This window comes from Danio rerio, chromosome 20, assembly GCF_052040795.2.
Source record: "Danio rerio strain M-AB ecotype USA chromosome 20, GRCz13ab, whole genome shotgun sequence".
Classification (NCBI taxonomy): Eukaryota; Metazoa; Chordata; class Actinopteri; order Cypriniformes; family Danionidae; genus Danio; species Danio rerio.
Window position 1 is genome coordinate 6,630,048 of NC_141040.1, and position 22,334 is coordinate 6,652,381.

Consider the following 22,334-nt stretch of genomic DNA (forward strand, 5'->3'; position numbering starts at 1 on the left):
CATCCTCCTTCGGCCTTGTCCCTTTAGTCTTTTAAGGATCACCACAGCGGAATGAACTGCCAACTTATCCAGCCTTTGTTTTACACAGTGGATGCTACAGCGGCAACCCAGTGCACACAATCACACCATAGACTGTAAAAAATATGGACGTAGTGTCCGTGACGTCACCCATAGGTTTCTGAAGAGCGCAAATGAAGCTTACTGTAGGCGTGGTCAGCCGTCGCCATCTTGGAAGTGCGTCATTCCCGGATACTCGAAAATGGGCAGAGGCGGATCTTAGGCGGAGTTAAGATGACTGTTTGCTGAAACCATAGAGACCATCCCACCACCCGCGACATTTAAATCATTTGAACATCTCAGCGTACTATCGAGGTAAATTAACCTGAAACTACACAACAAAACTTAAAATAATAAATGTTGTTGATATTATTATGGCTCTCTGTGGCAAGCCGTTTTGACTTATTCTTAGGATATGCTTTATTGATTTCAACATTCAGCATTCATTATATTTCTTTCGTTTGAAATAACTGAATTGTTGATATCAACTATTTAATTGTTAACATCAAAAAGTATTCTTTATATAAAATTCTTAAATTAAATATTTTTTTATATCAACAATTAACAGTTGTATGTTCAATGTTGGCAGTTGATATTGTTTACTGGTTGAAATGTGATAAGTAATGCTAGTAAAATGTGACTTGGGTTTATTTACTAACACAATAATGTATTTATTAATAATAGTTCAACATTTAGTAATCCATTTAATTTGAGCTTGTTAACATTATCTAAAGTATTGTGAGTATAACATTTATATTGGAACAAAAGTATTAGTTAATATTAATACACACACACACACACACACATCTCTCCCGCGATTTATTCAGAAATTCACTCCCACACCGTAAGAAATCTGGCCGGCTCCCGCGGAACAGCAGTTATACCCGATAGGTCCCGAGTCCGACAGGTACATTTTGACTGACAGCTTTATACAGCCCAAACCCGTTCACAGCCTACATTAAAATGTGCTCATGCACACAGCTCTAATGCATTTTTTTAAAGAATGAGTCATTTATATGTTTTAACATCATTTATTCGTAACAAGCGTAGACTATAGGCCACTTGAAAGTTGGAACAAAGAAATAAAATAAGTCCTACAGCTGTAACATCGTAACATCTCAGCGCTCTGGTCTAGGTACATGCACTTAGCCTTTAAATTATCCAACACACCAATGAAAAGTAATCTTGCTTAACAAATCAAATTAAAATAAACTCTAAATGATGACGGGTATTTTGGCAATAACGAAATTAAGATAAAGGCTGTGCAAGTTGTTTCTCCACTTCTCTTCACAATCTGGCATTAAGGCGGCGGTGAAGCTGAATATTAAAAGAATAATGCCACCATTAGTCTGTATACTCTGTCTACATTATGATTATATGATTTAATTAATATTTATTTATATTTTAAAAACCCTTTACGCACCAAGATTAGGCTACGTGTGTTTGTGGAGGAACATTATTAAATCCACTGGCTTTAGCGCAGTCTCTCACTCATGGTGCGTCCAGCAGCTGAACACCCTTTCCTGCGGCTACAGGTCGAGATGCAGAGTTCTTATCCGGCTGATTTTGCAAGTTTTTGGTAGGATTGTTTGTTCATCTTCTACGGAAGCGTAGAGCTGCCACCCAGGTAAAAAAAGAGCTTTATCACGTTTGTACAATATACTTTTCACGTTCATACAATATAATATCACGTTTGTACAATATACTTTTCACGTTCTTACAATATAATATCACGTTTGTACAATATAATATCACGTTTGTACAATATAATTTTACGTTTGTACAATATACTTTTCACGTTCTTACAATATAATATCACGTTTGTACAATATAATATCACGTTTGTACAATATACTTTTCACGTTCTTACAATATAATATCACGTTTGTACAATATAATATCACGTTTGTACAATATAATTTTACGTTTGTACAATATACTTTTCACGTTCTTACAATATAATATCACGTTTGTACAATATACTTTTCACGTTTGTACAATATAATATCACGTTTGTACAATATACTTTTCACGTTCCTACAATATAATATCACGTTTGTACAATATAATATCACGTTTGTACAATATTAGTAATCATTAAGCCAACTTTATTTTTGAAAAGCAGGCGCATATTACCGTTATCGTTTCAGATATCTTCTGGTTTAAGCCTGCAGCTAACATTACTCACAATATGAAGGATTTAATCCAGTAAATTTTAAAATAAAGTTCTAAATAATTAATTATTTAAGACATCATTGCATGCATTTATGTTTAACATTGTACTAGAATATCACTCACCGGAAAAAATGGAGACCCGTCTTGGACGGTCTGTTAGTACAATTAACTGCACAACAAGCCATATTATTTAATAAATGTAAGAAATAAAACCAACAAATTGAACAGACTGCATAAAACCATGTACAACTAAAGCACAAACACTGCAGAAGCCATATTCATTAGACGGAATTAGCAGACGTGACGCGACCACGCGGGCTAGCTGCAGCTGACAAACTGTCAATCACGGCTGTCACTCAAGTGACCACTCCCTTAATTATGCAAAATAAAAAATCATTAATATAAACCAAACGAATAAGTTATAAAAAAATTCACCCCCCTCAGAGTTGTCATGAAGGGTAACGCTAGCTATATGCACTAAAACCATCAAATGTACCAGGCTTTAAACATGTTTTTATCAGCTGTAAAAAAGGCCAATTTCCCATTGCAGTCAGAAATGACCTGCACTTCCTGGAGCCAGCCCCCCAAGGCGAGTCGATGAATTGCAGTTTTAGTTACTTCCGTATTGGCTTCACGAGGGAGAGCGGGATGTTGCCGCTTGAATCACACACATGCACTAAGGCCAATTTAGTTTATTCAATTCACCTATAGCGCATGTCTTAATAATGTGAGGGAAAACCGAGCACCCGGAGGAAACCCACGCAAACACAGGGAGAACATGCAAACTCCACACAGAAGAGCCAACTGACCCAGCCAGAACCAGCTATCTTCTTACAGTGAGGCGACCAGTGGTGTAAAGTAACTAATTACAAATACTTAAATTACTGTAAGTGAGTAGTTTTTCTCGGAAATTGTCATTTATATAGGTAGCCTATAGGGTAAAAGCGTCTGCTAAATGACTAAATGTAAATGTAAATGTAAATCGCATCATAATGAACTACCTCAAGACAGGGGCGATTTATAATTGCAGCAAACAGTTTGGAAGCATTAAAAGTGTCCAAGAAGATGACCAAAATCTTTACACACATTGACGCAGAGACTGTTTAGATGCATGTCACTGATGAGAAGATGACGATTGTTTACTGTATGATGACCGAAATGGCCTTTAACATCCAGCAGGCACAAGATGTCAACATGGCGTTAGAATGACGTTGTACCCCAGTTTCGTGGAGACGTTGCGTTTTGTTTGGAAATGAAAATCATGTTGACGTCAGAACTCGACCTCAGGCCAATGTCCAACCTAAAACCAACCAAATATCAATGTCTAATGATGTTACAGCTTGACGTTGTGTGGATGTTACCACTATGACGCCTATCAGATGTTGGATTTTGGTTGCCATTCCTGATGAATAAATGTCAGTATTTGACATCAATATGACGTTGGTTTAAGATGTTGGCTCTACGTTGGATTTGGGTCACTTTCCAACACAACCTAAAATCAACCAAATATCAACGTAATTTGACGTCATTATTGGACATCAAAATAACGTTGTTCTTAGATGCTGGCTAGACATTGAATTTTGGTCACCTGACATCAAAACCTAAATCTAACCTAATATTAACGTCTTATGACCTTTTGTGCCTGCTGGGCAATAACTAAATGCACTACAGAATGTTACGTTTACACACACACGTACAAATTACATATAAACGCATCAGCTTTTCACAGGGGAATACTCACTACTCACTACTCTTGAGTACTTTTGAAAGGGCTACTTTTTACTAATACTTAGAGTAACATTTGCAACAGATACTTTTACTCTACTTACACTACATTTTTAGGCAAGTAATGGTACTTTTACTTGAGTATGATTTTTCAGTATTCTTTCCACCAATGAGGCGACAGTGCTAACCACTGAGCCACCATGTTTGCCAGTGAAGAAAATATTACAGCATTTTTTAAACTGCAAGTTCAGTTGTTACAACCGTTTGCTGAAGAATCAAAACTCTGTATAATTCATTCATTCATTTTCTTGTCGGCTTAGTCCCTTTATTAATCTGGGGTCACCACATCAGAATGAACCGACAAATTATCCAGCACATTTTTACGCAGCGGATGCCCTTCCAGCCGCAATCCATCTCTGGGAAACATCCACACACACATTCACGCACACACTTATACACTATGGACAATTTAGCCTACCCAATTTACCTGTCCCGCATGTCTTTGGACTGTGGGGGAAACCGGAGCACCCGGAGGAAACTCACGGGAATGCAAGGAGAACATGCAAACTCCACACAGAAACGCCAACTGAGCCGAGGCTCGACCCAGCAACCTTCTTGCTGTGAGGCGACAGCACTACCTACTTTGCCACTGCTTCGCCCTCCATTGGGGTCAAATTAATTTCCATTTTTTAAAGACATGGCACGGAAAAATATAATTAAATGCAGTACTTTTTGTTTGGTATATCATCAGCTAGGCAGTAAAGCTTGCTGTTTTTTAAAGAAATCAGATCTTAAACGTGGTGATTTTGTATGGGATGACAGTTCACCGAAAGTCCTGGGGCTGGCTGACTGAAATGATATTTACACAGAAGCCTACATTTATTTTTTAAGAACATATTGTACACGTTAAATTGAAAATTCACAGCTGCTTTTCACATATATCCCAGCACTGGGTTGCGGCTGGAAGGGCATCTGTTGTGTAAAACATATTCTGGAATATTTCCAAAAAAGTCCAGCCTCCTTTGTTTTTTGCCTCCTCACGGCAATTCGTAACTTTTTGATTTAGTGGCTAATTCGTTTGAATTCGTACAATCTAATTCGTAAAATTTAGTACGACTTGCTTATCCCCTAATGACGGTTGGGTTTAGGGGTGGGGTTAGGTGCCACATCTCCTTTTTAAAATCTTACAATTTCGTACGACTGAACTCGTACGAATTTGTATGAATTAGCCACTAAACTGGCAAAATGTAAAATACTTACGTTTTCTCATGAGATCAGGCTGAAATAACTTATTATTTGCCATGAAAGTGAAATTTTTAAACCTACACACTGGAGCCTGATAAAAATTATATATTTTTAAGAAAATTCCCCACGTCATTTAGAGGTTTTTGCATCTGAACTCTTTAAATACTGACTGCCTGACAGGCAAAAGTAAATGTTACTCTGACCCACAGCATTGTGAATAAGAATCACCACTGGAACTGTTCCCATATCAACTCTATTATACATCATAACATATTCCGTCTAATGTAAGTGTATTAAATACAAAACTCACCTACATATATTCACATTAAATAAAACTGTCCTTTATTCATAGCAAACATGTAATTAAAAAAAGATTTTGAAATGCCTTAAAACAGTGTTTCTCAACCACGTTTCTGGAGGATCACCAGCACTGCATGTTTTGTATGTCTCCTTTGTCTGTCACACCCATTACAGTTCTTTCAGTCTCTGCTAAAGAGCTGATAATCTGAATCAGGTGTGGTTGGTTAAGAAGACAGGGAAAATGTGCAGAGCTGGTGGTCCTCAGGAACACGGTTGAGAAACACTACCTTAAAAGACTATAGTATAACACGCACACACAAATCCTTTCTGTCACAGTATCACATCCCTCAGGATTTGTTTAGAAAATGAGTGGCTTTCAGGTTCGGCCGGTTCTATATTTATGATCACAAGGAGAAAGTAAACAGGAACTTGATCCACTCCCTCTATGCAGCTACAAGGAAGTTGCACTGTATTAAACTGAAAGAGAAGATCAGTACAGACTAGTAGACACATTAGACAGCAGACAATATGGACATGACCACTTCAGAAGAAGACTGTCTCGTGTGCATGGAAAAAATATGTAATCCTTTACCACCTTCACAACCTTGCTGTGGAAAAATGTAAGTGTGCCTTCACATATATTTGACATAAATGGTGAATTGCTGAGTTGATTTAAACGTGTACATCAAACATGTAGGTTTTAAGAGATGTAATAAGCAAAGTCAGATACTTTAACATAACACATGCAGAAATACAAAATATAATGTATGATTATGCTGAAAGTTGGTTTTAATTATTTAAAAACTGAATAACTAGTATTGACAAGTGAATGCTTATCAAATGGATACAGTGAATTAAGCTGTTTGTGTGTGTTGGAAATTGCTGTTAATTCAATGCTTGTGTTCTCATATGTATTTGCAATATCAGTAACACTTTGCTATATGGGATTCTTAGTTAATATCGGTTAATATATTTACTAACAATACATTAATTACATTATTTCTGCTCATATTTGTTAACATAATTATATGTAAATACAGTTGTTCATTGCACATTAACTCACAATGCATTAACAATATTAACAAGCACAACATTGGACTTTATTAATGCATTAGTAAACGTTCAACTAATAAATGTTGTACAAGCATTGTTCATGTTATTAAATACATCATCTAGCAATGTGTTCTCTATATTAAAGTGTTGCTCCTGTATTTCCTCGTTCATATTTTAATATAATTTCTGATAAACAATCGAAACACTTACGGGCAACTAAAAGCGAAAGCAATTTCTTAAGGGAAATTCCATCACATGTTGAGTAGACCAAGATAACCACTCTTGTTACCACATGAACGTCTTGGTGTTATGAAAGCTTATTATTTATTCTTTCACATGCATTCATTGTTTCTCTGTACTTTCCAGAATCTGCCAGCGATGCCTGACTCGGTCTTTTCAATATAGGTCTCACTGTCCACACTGCAGAAGCAGACACATCCCCAATTCTGCAACTACTCGAGGGGTAATAAATACAGAAGAAATATCAGTCTTTTCATCAATAAATATTGCAAGATTATTAATATTTTACATTTTATTTCAGCGTTTTAGTAGCACGAGAAATGGCAGAAACATACAGAAGTAAGTCTCAAGCAAATGTCAGAATTGTATTGTACCTAGTTGATGTATGTGTTTATTTTTTAAATACTGAACTTCATTCATTGGATGTTTTAATCCAACATTGGGTCAAATATTGAGAATCTCAACCATTGGTTAACTTTTTAAAATAAAAATTAAATGACGTTTTTATCCCAATGGTTGGGTTGGTTCATGATTGACCCTACGTTGAGTTACTACAACCCCAGCATTTTTTTAGAGTGTATGTTTCTACACTCTCAGAAATAAAGGCACAGGAGCTGTAACTGGGGCAGTAACTTGTCAAAAGATATATATTTGTACCCAAATAATTCACAGTGGTACCTCAAAGGTGCATATTAGTACCCAAATGTACCTTAAAAGTACCTTTGCGGTACCATTATGAACCCAGGTACAAATTTGTACCTTTTGAAAAGGTACTGCCCCAGTGACAGCTCATGTACCTTTATTTCTGAGAGTATATGAGCCACCATATTTAAGCAGTCCACCATTTTGTAATGGTCAGAGCTGCTCTGCGAATACTCAAGAACAAGTTGACTGTTTCAGCAACTGTTATTCCAAAACGAAACTGTTGTACGTTTGATCAGTTAAGTGACCAAAATCTTTACACACATTGACGCAGAGACTGTTTAGATGCATGTCACTGATGAGAAGATGACGATTGTTTACTGTATGATGACCGAAATGGCCTTTAACATCCAGCAGGCACAAGACGGCAACATGGCGTTAGAATGACGTTGTCCCCAGTTTCGTGGAGAAGTTGCATTTTGTTTGGAAATGAAAATCATGTTGACGTCAGAACTCGACCTCAGGCCAATGTCCAACCTAAAACCGACCAAATATCAATGTCTAATGATGTTACAGCTTGACGTTGTTTGGATGTTACCACTATGACGTCTATCAGATGTTGGATTTTGGTTGCCATTCCTGATGAATAAATGTCAGTATTTGACATCAATATGACGTTGGTTTAAGATGTTGGCTCTACGTTGGATTTGGGTCACTTTCCAACACAACCTAAAATCAACCAAATATCAACGTAATTTGACGTCATTATTGGACATCAAAATAACGTTGTTCTTAGATGCTGGCTAGACATTGAATTTTGGTCTAATTGTACAAATTTAGTTCAGTTGTACAAAAATGTACAATTTTAAAAAGGAGGTGTAGCACCCAGTTCCGCCGCTGAACCAACCGTCATCAGGGGATGAGCAAGTCGTACTAAATTGTACAAATCAGATCGTACATATTCATAGATACTAACTCAAAAAGTTACGAATTGCCCTATGATTATGTTTGTTATTCACATAGCAGACTTGAACAAATAGGAAAACTAAAATAATGCATTCTACAAAAGGCTGTTATGTTCATTCATTCATTCGATCATTTTCTTGTCGGCTTAGTCCCTTTATTAATTCAGCTTAGTCCCTTTATTAATCCGGGGTCGCCACAGCGAAATAAACCGCCAACTTATCCAGCAAGTTTTTACGCAGCGGATGCCCTTCTAGCCGCAACCCATCTCTGGGAAACATCCACACACACACTCATATTTAGCCTATCCAATTCACCTGTACCGCATGTCTTTGGACTGTGGGGGAAACTGGAGCACCCGGAGGAAACTCACGTGAAGGCAGGGAAAACATGCAAACTCCACACAGAAATGCCAACTGAGCTGAGGTTTGAACCAGCGACCCAGCGACCTTCTTGCTGTGGGGCGACAGCACTACCTACTGCGCCACTGCCTTGCCCAGGCTGACTCGTTGTAATTTTAAAAAAAAAACATTAGTTTTTAATCAGCTCAAAATCTTTTTTAGCCCAACAGACATTCTTACATAAATGTTCAACACAATCTCACAGCAATTCGCAACTGTTTGATTTAGTGGCTAATTTGTATGAATTCGTACAATGTAATTCGTACAATTTAGTACAATTTGCTCATCCCCCAATGACGGTTTGGTTTAGGGGTGGGGTTGGGTGCCACGCCTCCTTTTTAAAATCGTACAATTTCGTATGGCTGAACTCGTACAAATTTGTACGAATTAGCCACTAAACTGCCAAAACGTAAAATACTTACGTTTTCTCGTGAGATCAGGCTGGAAGTTTGGTCCCGTCCTATTTTGTTTGGCAGTGGCCTATATCAGACATCATAATAGCCTGTTTTCAAACAATCAGCCAGATGATTATATTCAAGATATTATTACAGTCAAATTTTATTGATGAATGCAGATTGCTGTCCAATATCCTTGCATCTCTTTGTGGGTGAAATTTTTTTTGTTTTTTTATGGTCTTTTATATATTTGTTTAATTGGAGTTCACCTGGTAAACTGAGTTGATTGGACATGATTTGAAAAGGCATATATCTGTCTATATAAGGTCCCAGGGTTGACAGTGCATGTCAAAGCACAAACCAAGCATGAAGACAAAAGAATTGTCTTTAGACCTCTGAGACAGGATTGTCTCGATGCACAAGGCTGGGGAAGGTTACAGAAACATTTCTGCTGCTCTGAAAGTTCAGATGAGCACAGTGGCCTCCATCATCCATAAGCAGAAGATGTTTGGAACCACCATGGCTCTTCCTAGAGCTGGCCGGCCATCTAAGCTGAGTGATCAGGGGAGAAGGGCCTTAGTCAGGGAGGTGATCAATAACCCGATGGTCACTCTGTCTGAGCTCCAGCGTTCTTCTGCATAAAGAGAACCTTACAGAAGCACAACCATCCAACCCAAGCTCATTCTGAAAACGTAGTCCCGCGGATGTTTCTGGAGACAGCGGAATACGTCCCGGGGGGTACGTACGGCCGTGTTAATTTTTTTCAAGCGAACGCTGCGGAGCGGTGTGATGCTGTTCCCTTTCGCGATTGCCTTACCTCCTTGTGGAGGGCTTCTCTGCTGCAACCCGTTTGTCCACTCAGCTCACCGTGTACGTCGGCAGGCTCGAGATGCAGAGAGGAGTTGACCATGGCGATCGGTTTCGAGTCCTGGGAAGAGCAGTTCCAGCAATCAGGTAAGACAAAAACAGAATCCCAAAAATTAAGTGAACGAGTTTCGTGACAGGGTGAGAACGCGGTAAAATCCGAAAACGCGGTAAGTTAGAAAAAAAAATCGGGGCTTTTATTTTTTTGGACGGCTTTTTGTAAACTGTTGCTCGGGTTTAGGGAAGCGGGCGGGCGGGTCGATCGGTAAAATTGGTTGGGTTCGGGGAAGGAGGAGGGCAGGTCGGCCGATTGGCTGGTCGCGCAGTCAATCATCCGGTCAGTCGGACAGCGGCCTCCGGTGGGTTCACGCGAGAACATCGCGGGCGTGACCCGCACTCACGAGAGACGTCTGAGAAGCGAAAAGCGCACAACAGCGGCCCCTCTCGGATTCGAGAAAACAAAAACTGCAGCCGTACGCACCCGCTGGGACATATTCCGCGGTCTCCAGAAACGCCCGCGGGACTACGTTTCCACAATGAGCCCAGGCTGCAACCATCTGTGCAGCAATCCACCAATCAGGCCTGTATAGTAGACTGGCCAGACGGAAGCCACTCCCCGCCTGGAATTTGCCAAAAGGCATCTGAAGGACTTTCAGACCATAAGAAACTAAATTGTTTGGTCTGATGAGACTAAAATTGAACTCTTTGGACTGAATGCCAGGCGTTACGTTTGGAAAAGACCAGCCACCGCTCATCACCACACTAATACCATGCCTACAGTGAAGCATAGTGGTGGTGCAGGAACAGGAAGACTAGTCAGGATAGAGGGAAAGATGAATGATGCAGCAATTTACAGAGATATTCTGAATAAAAACCTGCTTCAAAAATATTGTCATTATGGGGTATTGTGTGTTGCGCTACAAATACTTTCTGCACTGTGTGTGTGTGTGTGTGTGTGTGTGTATATATGTATATATATATATATATATATATATATATATATATATATATATATATATATATATATATATATATATATATATATATATTAGCTCCCTTAAGAAATTATTTCTTTTCAATTGGCTACAGAACAAACCATTGTTGTCCAATTTGCCTATTTAACCTAACTTAGTCTAATCAACCTAATTAGGCCTTAAAATGTAAAAATGCACTTTAAGCTGAATACTTGCACCTTGCAAAATAACTAAAACCTTTTATACTGTTATTATCATGGCAAAGACAAAATATTTTAGTCTTTAGAATTTGTCAGCCTTTTAAAACTACAATGTTTAAAATGTCATGGATAAAGAAAATCTTTTTTTTCTCTATGAAACAGCATTTGGTTTAAAAGAACATATTATTCAAATCCTTCGATTTCACAAGAGACATAACCATGTTGCCTTTAACTGTATATACACATGTATATATATATATATATATATATATATATATATATATATATATATATATATATATATATATATATATAAAATGACCAGCTTACTTTTTTTAAACCAACAGTCTCATCACCCAGCTTCGAAATTCACAGGCACAACAAACAGACACTGTCAATCAAGTGAATCCACCCAATCAGGCTGCTCCACAAAATCAAGGCCCTCCCTTTCTCTATCGCCGCCCGCAACCTTTTCCTAGATCACGCAACCGATTTTCAAGACGTAATGCAAGCACAAGTGCTTTTATTCAAGTGGCTCCATTAACTGCTCCATCTACACAGCTGCTAAACCCTGCACCACATCCTACAAGTGTTACTGCTGCCCAAAATGCTCCTTTCCAAACTGCCCCGACACCTGCTCCTGCTCCTGCACCAGCTTTAGCTCCACGGCTGTTCAACCCCGCACCGCAGCCTGTGACCGCTGCTGCTGCCCCCGGTGGACTTTTCCAGAACACCCCAAGACCTGCTCCAGCTCCACTGCTGCAGAACATTGCCCTGTTCCAGCACAGGAATTCCTTAGAGGAGCAGCTTGATGACTGGTGAGTCCCATCAAAAGATCAGTGTAAGAGTTAAGAGTTAAGAGGTATGCATTCTGCTGTGCATGACTCTTATTTTGTTTGTTCACAGGCCATGGCAAACAGAGATCGCTTTAATGGGGCTAATGCAGGAACCTTTAAGGTGAGGACTTTTAGACTGCTTATGTAAAGGTCAAGTAGGGTGATGCATGATTTAGTTCTTTGGGAACCAATTGGATTGTTGAAAGAAGGGTGTTGTGTTGCTAACAAAATGAAAGAAGATTGAAAAATAGATGAATAAATCAGAGACACTCACTGAGAGCCTCGCCTTAAAGACATTCCATGTGATCAGAAGTAAAGAAAAGTTGTTTCGAGGAGGGAGCGAAGGTTTTGATATTTAATTAAAGATTATATAATTTTACCCCCCCCCCCCCCCCTCATGACTGTGAAGTGCTTTGGGTGTATGGTCATATGTAACGGAGGCCAGCTAGTAAGTGCTCTGCAGGTAAACCTCACTCCTCTGACCTCTAAAGGTGTTCTAGCGACAGACCATAGATATATACACTAGATATCGCATAGGGACCATGAGCATGCGTCAATAGCGCCGCCACATTGGTACAGTGCTCCCAGGACAAATGTCATTCAACCGCACTAGTCAAGACAGTGTTATTACGTGAAGATGCGGGACTTTAGCGCTGTCTACAGGTGTAGTAACGAGCAAACAAAGAAAACAAAGGACAAAGGCAGAACATTTCATAGGTAATATTAAGTTTTTTTTCTGTTTTTGTATGTTGTGAACTTTTGTGCTAATCAGGTAACGTTATTGATGATAACAGTCACTTACTGCATTCACCATAAGACAAAGCAGCTCCAACTCGCACTAAACACTCGGCTTATGCTAGTTTTTTAAAATAAAATCAGCAAACAATGCAAAATAAATATGACAACGAGATGCTGCGGTGCCAGAAACTTGTATTATTGTCGGCTAACATTAGTAAAAGAGTCGTTCGGGGGATTCCTTCACAAACGAATCGCTCCCTCCGTCAGTATGAGAAGTGAAAGCAGGAGAGGAGCTGTGTTTCAGGACATGATTAGATCAAATTTAACAGGTAGGTTGGATAGTACATTTCTGTACACACAAACACAAGCTTTTTGTCAGGAATGCCCGTGCGATCACTGATCCATCAATGTAGAAAAGTGACGTAAAATTATATTTTTTGTAATTAGAAAAAAAATACATACTAACAATCAGGAAAACTCCCGATCATAGATATATGTGTATATGTGTATATCTCTGGCTTTGGATGGCCACAGTCCTCCACTGTACATTGGTCCCACATTCATTTCAAAGGAGCGCTACCCTGTACCAAGATGGCGGCGCTATCGACGCATTCCGTCCAATAGACAACAATAGGCCAGGCGACATCTAATGTATATATCTATGGCGACAGACGCAAGAGGCCATGGTTTTTAGCCTCCTTGGTAGGGCAACCGACTCCCATGTGGTAGGTCGCCAGTTCGATACCAGTTCGGAGCGGATTGGGTGGCGTAGGACCGGCGGGGTTACACATATACACGATAATGTGCTATATAAATACATTAAATAACATAACAAGCAAATAAAAACAGGAAGAAAACGTTTTGATTTCATTGCGACTTTAAAAAAGATTTTTTTGTTTGTTTTTGTAATATTCAGAATTATTATTAATTTTTTATTATTATTGTTATTTATTTATTTTGAGGTGAGGCCTTTTTGGGCCCTATCATACACCGGGTGCAATGCGGTGCAAGGCGCGACGCAATTGTTGTTTGCTTGTTTCAGCTCGACATCATTTTGAAGTTTTGCACCACCCAGTTTGCATTTCATGCATTTTAATTGGTTTATTAATAATTTAATTAATTGTTTATCAGTTTTATTTTGGAACCTTACCTTTTAGTAGATTTGTAGGAGAATACAATCTTTTAGGTTCACTTATTTTTCTCATTTCTCCTCGCTAGTGTTTCTTTGAGGACATTTGTGTGCCCATACTGTCAGAATAATGGATTTGATGAACTTCAACTACTAAATCACTGCAATATCCACCATGCCAGCGACAGCAGACGTGTGGTGAGTCAGAATTCATACAGACTATTCATAATATCCAATTTGATGAATTTCTGTAAACTCACAACACATTCAGTTCTAAAAGCTATATAGTTAATTTCAGCTAAATCTAAAGCTGAAGTGAGTTTTAGCGGTGATGTTATGACAAGACAATGAAGGCAAAAAAAGTTTTCATACACCTGTAAGTTTTAAGATTTAGGGATTTTTTTAAACATATTTTTTTTCAGTCTAAAGAAAAGAAAACACCAAAAAAGGGGTGGTTATAGATGTTTCTTTTATCAAGTGTTAATCAATTTGTTAAATACATATTTTAAAATGCAGATTTTTTTTTTTCAAAGTGAGATTTATTTCCTGCACTGAGCCACAATTCTCCACTTCAGCAGAACTTAAATACACCAAAGTGCACAATTCTATTCATGCAGTATATTTTGAAGGTATTTGGAGAGATTTGCATGAAACAAAAAAATTTGGACAAAATTTGCATGAAACAAAATATTCTAAAAAAAAAAAAGGTAAACGTTTAATTTGCACTATTTACTGAGTTGAGTGATAAAAGAGAAACTCAAAATCTCCTCTAAAAACATTTGACATAATATGCAATGAGAATTTTGAACGACGTCATCTAAATTTCACCTGCTTAAATGTATGCAAATTAGCACATATTTAATAAGATAGTGCCTTATTTGCACATCTGCAATAAAGGCAACATTTTAGAAAACTTGTATTACAAAAAATATTTTTGCAATTCCTAATGTATTCCGTCCACTAGGGAAATATGCTGATAAGTTAACTTTCTTTACACTGTTCAGTGTAAACCTTCAGTGTTAATTAATGGTGGTTGTGATATTCAGCATGTTAGTAGATATAATTAGGAATCAACCTACAAATCTTTATATTAATGAGTCATGTTTCTTTTTTTTAATTTATAAAAACAGATAATATAGTAAGACTGAAAATATTTCAGTTTTAAAAGGATAATTGAGTAAATTCCCACCATTCACTTGTTCCAGTCCTGTTTCCTACTTTATTAAAATGTCTTTCCTACTAAAAGAGTTTCTTACTTTTAAACTAAAATTAAGATTTGAGGGCGACGCAGTGGCGCATTAGGTAGGGCTGTTGCCTCGCAGCAAGAAGGTCGCTGGTTTGAGGCTCGGCTAGGTCAGTTGGCGTTTCTGAGTGGAGTTTGCATGTTCTCCCTGCCTTCGCGTGGGTTTCCTCCGGGTGCTCCGGATTCCCCCACAGTCCAAAGACATGTGGTATAGGTGAATTGGCTAGGCTAAATTGTCTGTAGTGTATGAGTGTGTGGATGTTTACGCCATAGACTGTAAAATTTGCGTCAGCGTCAATGCTTCCCATTCACCTTGAATGGGTGACGTCAAGCGTTGCCGAACTGCATAGTGTATCTGTCGGCGCTGCTTCAGAGGCGTTGCTCGCTGCAGAAGTTGGGACTAGCTCAACTTTTCAAGCGCCGACGGAAGCATCAGCCAATCAGATCGCTGTATGCATATACACCCGCTAGACAGTGGCCTATTGCTGACTGAATTTCATTGGCTGATGCTGCTATGACGATCGCTTTAGCCCCAAATTCAGACACGCCTTCAGTTAAGCGTTGACGCTGAAACCCCGGGTAGCAGCGGAAAGGGCATCCGCTGCCTAAAACATGTGCTGGATAAGTTGGCGGTTCATTCTGCTGTGGAGAACCCAGATTAATAAAGGGACTACGCCAAAAAGAAAAGGAATGAAGATACTTTGAAGAGAGATGGAAACTGGTAACCATATTTAGTTTTTTGTTTTCCAACTGATGTCAATGTTCACACCTTTTCAGCTTTCTTTCAAATATCTTCCTTTGTGTTCAAACTCAAAGATTTAAAAACCACTTGAGAGTGTGTAAACAGTGAGTATATTTCCATTTCATTTTTTAAACTGTCCCTTCAGGGCCTAAGCAGTGAAAATCCTGTTTGTGTGTGTGTGTGTGTGTCGTCCTCTAGGTGTGTCCAGTGTGTGTAGCGACACCTCACGGAGATCCACAATACTACAGCCGCAACTTCATCGGCCACCTCAACCATCGCCACTGCTTCTACCTGGAGGATATAACTGTAAGCCTGTCACCATCATAAATAAAATAACTTCTCTATAATTCTGATAATTTCTCAAATGTCAGTGCCTAACTGTGATTTCCAATCCGCAGCCCCTCCAGCAGTCCGATGAGGTGAATCTGCAGCTCGCGCTTATGGCGTCTTATCAACAACATTAAACCGCATTTTCAGTTCTCAGACATGGTCTGGACAGCAAAAACGATGACATTCATGAATCACCAGGATATTAATAAACTAAAGAGATGGCGGTGAAAGATTGAAGATATGATGATGAGGTATATTATCGATTATATAATGGCGTCCCACATGGAAATAGGCTATTACAATAATATATATATACCTTTTTCTTGGATCGCAAAATTACCCATTATGCTTTGCGTGTATGAGCAAGGAGAATGCGAAGAACTTCTGGTCTGCAGCTGATGCGTGTAAAATCACATTTGGACAGCTTTGAAACGATAGTTTTAATCTATTTTACCTGCTTTTATCCTCTTTGAACTAAAACTGTTGTCCATCAGCACCATCTCCTGGACTGATCATTTAAAGAAATGCGATCTAATAGGATGGAAAACAGCTGCTGTGAGGCATTTTCCCCTCGTTGTCAGACGGCATCTTCTACAGTTTAAATGAAGCCTTGTCATCGCTAAAATCAACAGTTTCTCTTTCTTTCAAATATATAACCAGCCCAAACAAATGTAGTTCACCAAAATGTTTGACACACACACGTAGCCTGTACTGTGCCACTGACACACTGATTTAATAACTGTGACAAAGTGAAAATATAGGCTAGTGTCATTTTGAAATGACAGAAAAACACAAACCGTGGTGAATACAACACACAAAATAAAACACAAACGGCTCGCGATTAGAATTAACAGCAAATCAGCCAGCAGAGGATCAATAACAGACTTTTATTGGTCATTTTTGTAAATTGCACGAGTTTCATACCTGTTAAGTTTCATGCCAGTACTCTGGTTTGCTCTCTCTCTCTCTCTCTCTCTCTCTCTCTCTCTGTGCGTGTGTGTGTGTGTGTGTGTTAAAGAGCCGCTGAGCTAACAGCTGACAGGCCGGGAACGCACACACACACTGTATTTCTGACGGCAGACACGTGAACTAGGAGAACGTTTTTCTCGTATTTCTGACGCGCTTGAACCACATGTGACAGATTATAACGGCTTTAACAGACACATTTCTAAGTTGTGTGTCACAAAAACACTCTGTTATCCATTAAAAACGTTATTAAAACCTATTTTCGGAGCGCAAATTATCAGTTGTACACGCTGTAAACGGAAGTTTTTAGCATTCTACCTTAAGACGCTCGTCGCTATGGCGCCCTCCATGCAGCAGCCATGAAAAAGGTCTATATATATATATATATATATATATATATATATATATATATATATATATATACTATAATGGTTTTGCACCATACTAAAGTGTATTGAATAGTACAACACTGAATGCTACTAAGTAGGCTATTTTATGAACTGTTAAGTGATAAACTAAATACTGTAGTATACTTTTGTTTATGTTACACTGTGGTGTAGGCAGTGTAACAGAAAATTTTCTTAGGGGTGGCCAGAAGAGGCCGCACCAAATCTAGGGGTGGCACACAAACACACACACAAAAAAAAAATGAATTCAGTGTAATGTTATATTTTTGTTTCTGGTAAATGAAATAATGCGGTTTTAACTCAATTAATTAATTACTCTTGAAATATTGCAATTAATTCCTTGAAATAATTCAGCAAGTACATGTGTAAACCAACTAAAAATCTAAATTTAGTTTAAAAACACTTCTCATATGTATAAATAACTTTTCAGTTTTTTTGCATACTTTTATTTTACAGCATACAGTATATGCCATGTGTAAAATGAATGAAGATTAATGAGTTAATTATAAAAACAAACAAATGAACAAACTGAACAAAAGGCCTTACTATACACACACAAACACTTACTATACAGACCCTGATAATATCAGTTATCCATATTCCTTTTTGAGCCACAATATTATAAATGCAGCTTCTTCTATGGATGTACCTTAAGGTAAATATTAAATTGCCATTGCTGTCTATTGACGACGATCGGGGAGGGCAGTGGCGGTTCTAGTTTAAATGACACCCTGGGTGAACCACCCTATTCGACTTGCAAAACTCGCACGGGAATGATTTTCTGCGCGCATGCGTCAGTTTGCTTTCACCACCGCTGAAGGAGAGGGGCACTGAGGCAGTGACTTAGCTACGTCAGTGGCACCAACAATAATTTAGTGGCTGCATTTTATTTATTGAAATATTGGGAAATACATAAGTACATTTAAGTTAATAATGTCAACGGCAAAATCATATTGGGGTGGCCAGAGTTTACCCAAGGGTTACCCACCCCTTGGGGGCGCCCCTGGATGTTGGCTAGTATAAAATAGTTGTTGTTGAATATTCTGTACAGTATTGGGCAATTTGTTTATATTGCTGCATGTTGTACCACAGCAACTATGAAATTACATGAAAAGATTAACTCAAGTACACTCAAAAAATAACTTTTATTCAAAAGTTCAAACTTATTTAAAATGAGTTGAAAAAACAGAATTATTAAGGTTTTTGGGGCACAACTTAAATGTTTTGTTCAATTCACTTAAATTTGTAAAAAAAAAAAAAAAAAACAAAGTTAACCTAATCAATGTGTGTTGGGACAACATAAAGGAATTGCGTGGAACCCAGAATTGTTTTTGTGTGTGTTTTACTGTATATGGTTCAAAAACACTGTAGTATTTGATGTAAAGTACTTTTTTTCATATAAACAAAATATTTAATCTTGAACCACCAAGATAAATCCACAACTTAGCATGAAATGATGGATGTATCGAATGATGATTTATATTATATTTAAATATAGACAGTATTTTTAATGCACAATGAAATGCTTATCAGATTAGGTGGTGTTTTCATGTTTTGTGGTCTACGGTCTCTACTGATCATTATACATCCATAAAGAAACAATTTGCACTATTTTGCTCTTCTTGCACTTTCTGTTCCAGTAGCTGATTTTCACAATGTACACTTGTACACCGTTCAGAATAGTTTAATGGGACTTACTATGATGTGTTATATATTAGTGGGGAAAATGTTTCAATAAATTATAGTATTTTTGTGAAATCCTCAAGTTGTAAAGCAAAAGGTGATATCATAAAAGTTTTAATACAATATTTGGAAATAGGAAAGGTGTAAATAAAGCCTTTTTAACCCATTAGAATGTGTCATTCATTCATTTTCTTGTCGGCTTAGTCCCTTTATTAATCCTGGGTTGCCACAGTGGAATGAACCACCAACTTATCCAGCAAGTTTTTTACGCAGCAGATGCCCTTCCAGGCAACCCATCTCTGGGAAACATCCACACACACACAATTTAGCCTACCCAATTCACCTATACCACATGTCTTTGGACTGTGGGGGAAACCGGAGCACCCGGAGGAAACCCACGCGAACGCAGGGAGAACATGCAAACTCCACATAGAAACGCCAACTGAGCCAAGGATCGAACCAGCGACCTTCTTGCTGTGAGGCGAACGTGCTACCCACTGCGCCAGTGCGTCACCCATTAGAATGTCATTGTTCTTTATTTAATGAAACAAAAGCAAAACATTTTCAATGATTTGCAGAAGACTACAGTCTCATTCAGTCAGTGGTTTATATATCAAACAACCCCTCCAAAATAGTAACAGATTGTCATTTTAAACTTTAAACACACGGTTTTACCCATTTATCAGCACAAAGTATTATAGGGAAGTGAAAATCATTTAAACAAATAATACAATTACTATAATTACATATTCTTATATACTTATTATATTATATTAACATTTACTTATTTTAATAATTTGGTCATAAGCATGTTTTCTTTTTTCCTACAAAAATGTATTTGCTGAATGACGATGGTCTTTGATAAGTACCACCCCAATCACTTTTGTATTTATACTGTATAATAATAATAATATATACAGTAATGTGTACTGCATAATATCAAAGACTACAGAATCTAAAGGGACTTTGATAATATATGCTGCACATGTAACACAGTTGAAATCAGAAGTTTACATACACTCTAAAAAAAGGAACATAACCATTTAAAAAAAAAAAAAAAAGTCTGTTGGTAAATCAAACTAAACGTTTACATTTTAGGTCCGTTAGGATTACCTACAGTTGAAGTCAGAATTATTAGCCCCCTTTTGATTTTTGTTTCTTTTTTTATATATATATTTCCCAAATGATTATTAACAGAGCAAGGAAATTTTCACAGTATGTCTGATAATATTTTTTTCTTCTGGAGAAAGTCTTATTCGTTTTATTTCAGCTAGAATAAAAGCAGTTTTTAATTTTTTAAAAACCAATTTTGGGACAAAATTATTTGCCCCTTTAAGCTAATTTTTTTTCGACAGTCTACAGAACAAACCATCGCTATACAGTAACTTGCCTAATTACCCTAACCTGCCTAGTTCACCTTATGAACCTACAGGTAGTTAAGCCTTTAAATGTCACTTTAAACTGTACAGAAGTGTCTTGAAAAATATCAAGTAAAATCTTATTTACTGTCATCATGGCAAAGATAAAATAAATCAGTGATCAGAAATGAGTTATTAAAACTATTATGTTTAGAAATCTGCTGAAACAATCTTCCCTCCATTAAACAGAAATTGGGGGGGAAAAAAAACAGGGGCACTAATAATTCTGACTTCAACTGTAAATGATTTACATTTTCTAAATGCCAGAATGAGAGAATTTTATTTTTTTATTTTTTTGAGAATTTTTTTATTAATTTCTAGACAGTCAAAGGTTTACATAAATTTCCTTGGTATTTTTTTTTTACTTTGCTTTTAAACTGTATAACTTTGGTCAAATGTTTTGAGCTTCTCACAATAGTTTGAAGGAATTTTGGCCCATTCCTCCTGACAGAATTAATGTAACTGAGTCAGATTTTGAGGTCTTGCTCAAACTAGCATTCTCAACTCTGCCCACACATTTTCTGTAGGATTGACATCAGGGCTTTGTGATGGCCACTCCAAAACATTCAATTTGTTGTCCTTAAAGCACATTTGAACTAATTTGGCAGTATGCTTAGGGACATGGTCTGTTTGGAAGACCCATTTGTGGCCGAATTTTAATTTCCTGGCTGATGTCTTGAGATGTTGCTTCAGTATTTCTACATAATGTTCTTTCTTCATGAAGCCATCTATGGTCTGAAGTGGACCAGTCTCTCCTGCAGCAAAACAGCCCCACAACATGATGCTGCCGCCCCCATACTTCACAGTTGGGATGGTGTTCCTAGGCTTGTAAGCTTTCCTCTTTGTCCTCCAAATGTAACACTGGTCATTCAAACTTAGTTCCACCACACCACAGGACATGTCTCCAAAGATTATTCATTTCTAAGTGTAATTTAGCAAATTGTAATCTGCCTTTTTTTTTGTTGATTCTGGCTTGTTGATTTTGCCATGTTGTCACACAAGGAAGCAGTGTGTTTGAGGTTTTCCTTAAATACTATTCTACAGTTGTACCTTCAATTAACTCAAATGTTGTCAATTAGCCAATCAGAAACGTCTAAAACCTTGACATCATCCTCTGAGCTTTTTCAGAGGCATAATAATCGTATTGTATGTAAACTTGACTTTCAAGAAAAGTTATAACAATTTCTCAGAAAATATCTCTCTCATTATTCTGCTATTAAGCATAACAGAAACAAATTTGATAATCCTAACTTACCTAAAAGAGAAAAAGTTTTGTTACAGTAACATCTGACTTTTTCTTTAAATATGTGCCTTTTTAAACAGTCTATGTAAACTTCTGGTTTTAACTGTATTACCTTGCCTTTGTACCAAAATAACATTACAAAGATTATACATAGTTTCAAACAACTAAATACAGCAATAAACATTCCTATCGTGAATTTAATTTGATGCAGATCCTCATCTTTGAACCTTATTATACAACTCTTATCTCGCCTAATATCATGGTGACCATCAGCATAATAAATGATATCCTATCAGCTGTGTGCTCTTATCATGCAGACTAGGCACTTTTACATCCATAAATTGGTTAATACACCATACACTGAT

At 37.6% G+C, this 22,334-nt stretch overlaps 2 protein-coding genes across 3 annotated transcripts in view; one reads left to right on the forward strand and one right to left on the reverse strand.

Moving 5' to 3' along the window:
* dsc2l (desmocollin 2 like) overlaps nucleotides 1-22,334 on the reverse strand; it is a 1,349,056-nt gene that overhangs the window by 508,876 nt on the left and 817,846 nt on the right. Inside the window, exon 13 of one of the 2 annotated variants that reach the window (XR_015517750.1) lies at nucleotides 16,707-17,588. The gene's annotated coding sequence lies outside the window, so the exon portion shown is untranslated. Of the gene's footprint in view, nucleotides 1-16,706; nucleotides 17,589-22,334 lie in introns of those variants that run through there. The other variant, XR_015517751.1, reaches the window with a different exon arrangement.
* On the forward strand, nucleotides 278-16,723 carry rnf125 (ring finger protein 125, E3 ubiquitin protein ligase). Its single transcript, XM_087298012.1, has 9 exons — nucleotides 278-372; nucleotides 5,954-6,122; nucleotides 6,922-7,018; nucleotides 7,097-7,134; nucleotides 11,582-12,052; nucleotides 12,141-12,191; nucleotides 14,027-14,135; nucleotides 16,121-16,228; nucleotides 16,321-16,723. The coding sequence occupies exons 2-9, from the start codon at nucleotides 6,031-6,033 to the stop codon at nucleotides 16,384-16,386; spliced, it is 1,032 nt and encodes a 343-aa protein (XP_087154138.1). The 5' UTR covers nucleotides 278-372; nucleotides 5,954-6,030; the 3' UTR covers nucleotides 16,387-16,723.

Excerpts from the sequence above, each read along its gene's own strand:
- rnf125 (XM_087298012.1), top strand. The coding sequence starts at position 6,031 with ATGGACATGACCACTTCAGAAGAAGACTGTCTCGTGTGCATGGAAAAA. Across the intron at positions 6,123-6,921 it reads CAACCTTGCTGTGGAAAAAT|AATCTGCCAGCGATGCCTGA; the intron begins GTAAGTGTGCCT and ends TGTACTTTCCAG. Across the intron at positions 12,192-14,026 it reads CTAATGCAGGAACCTTTAAG|TGTTTCTTTGAGGACATTTG; the intron begins GTGAGGACTTTT and ends TCTCCTCGCTAG.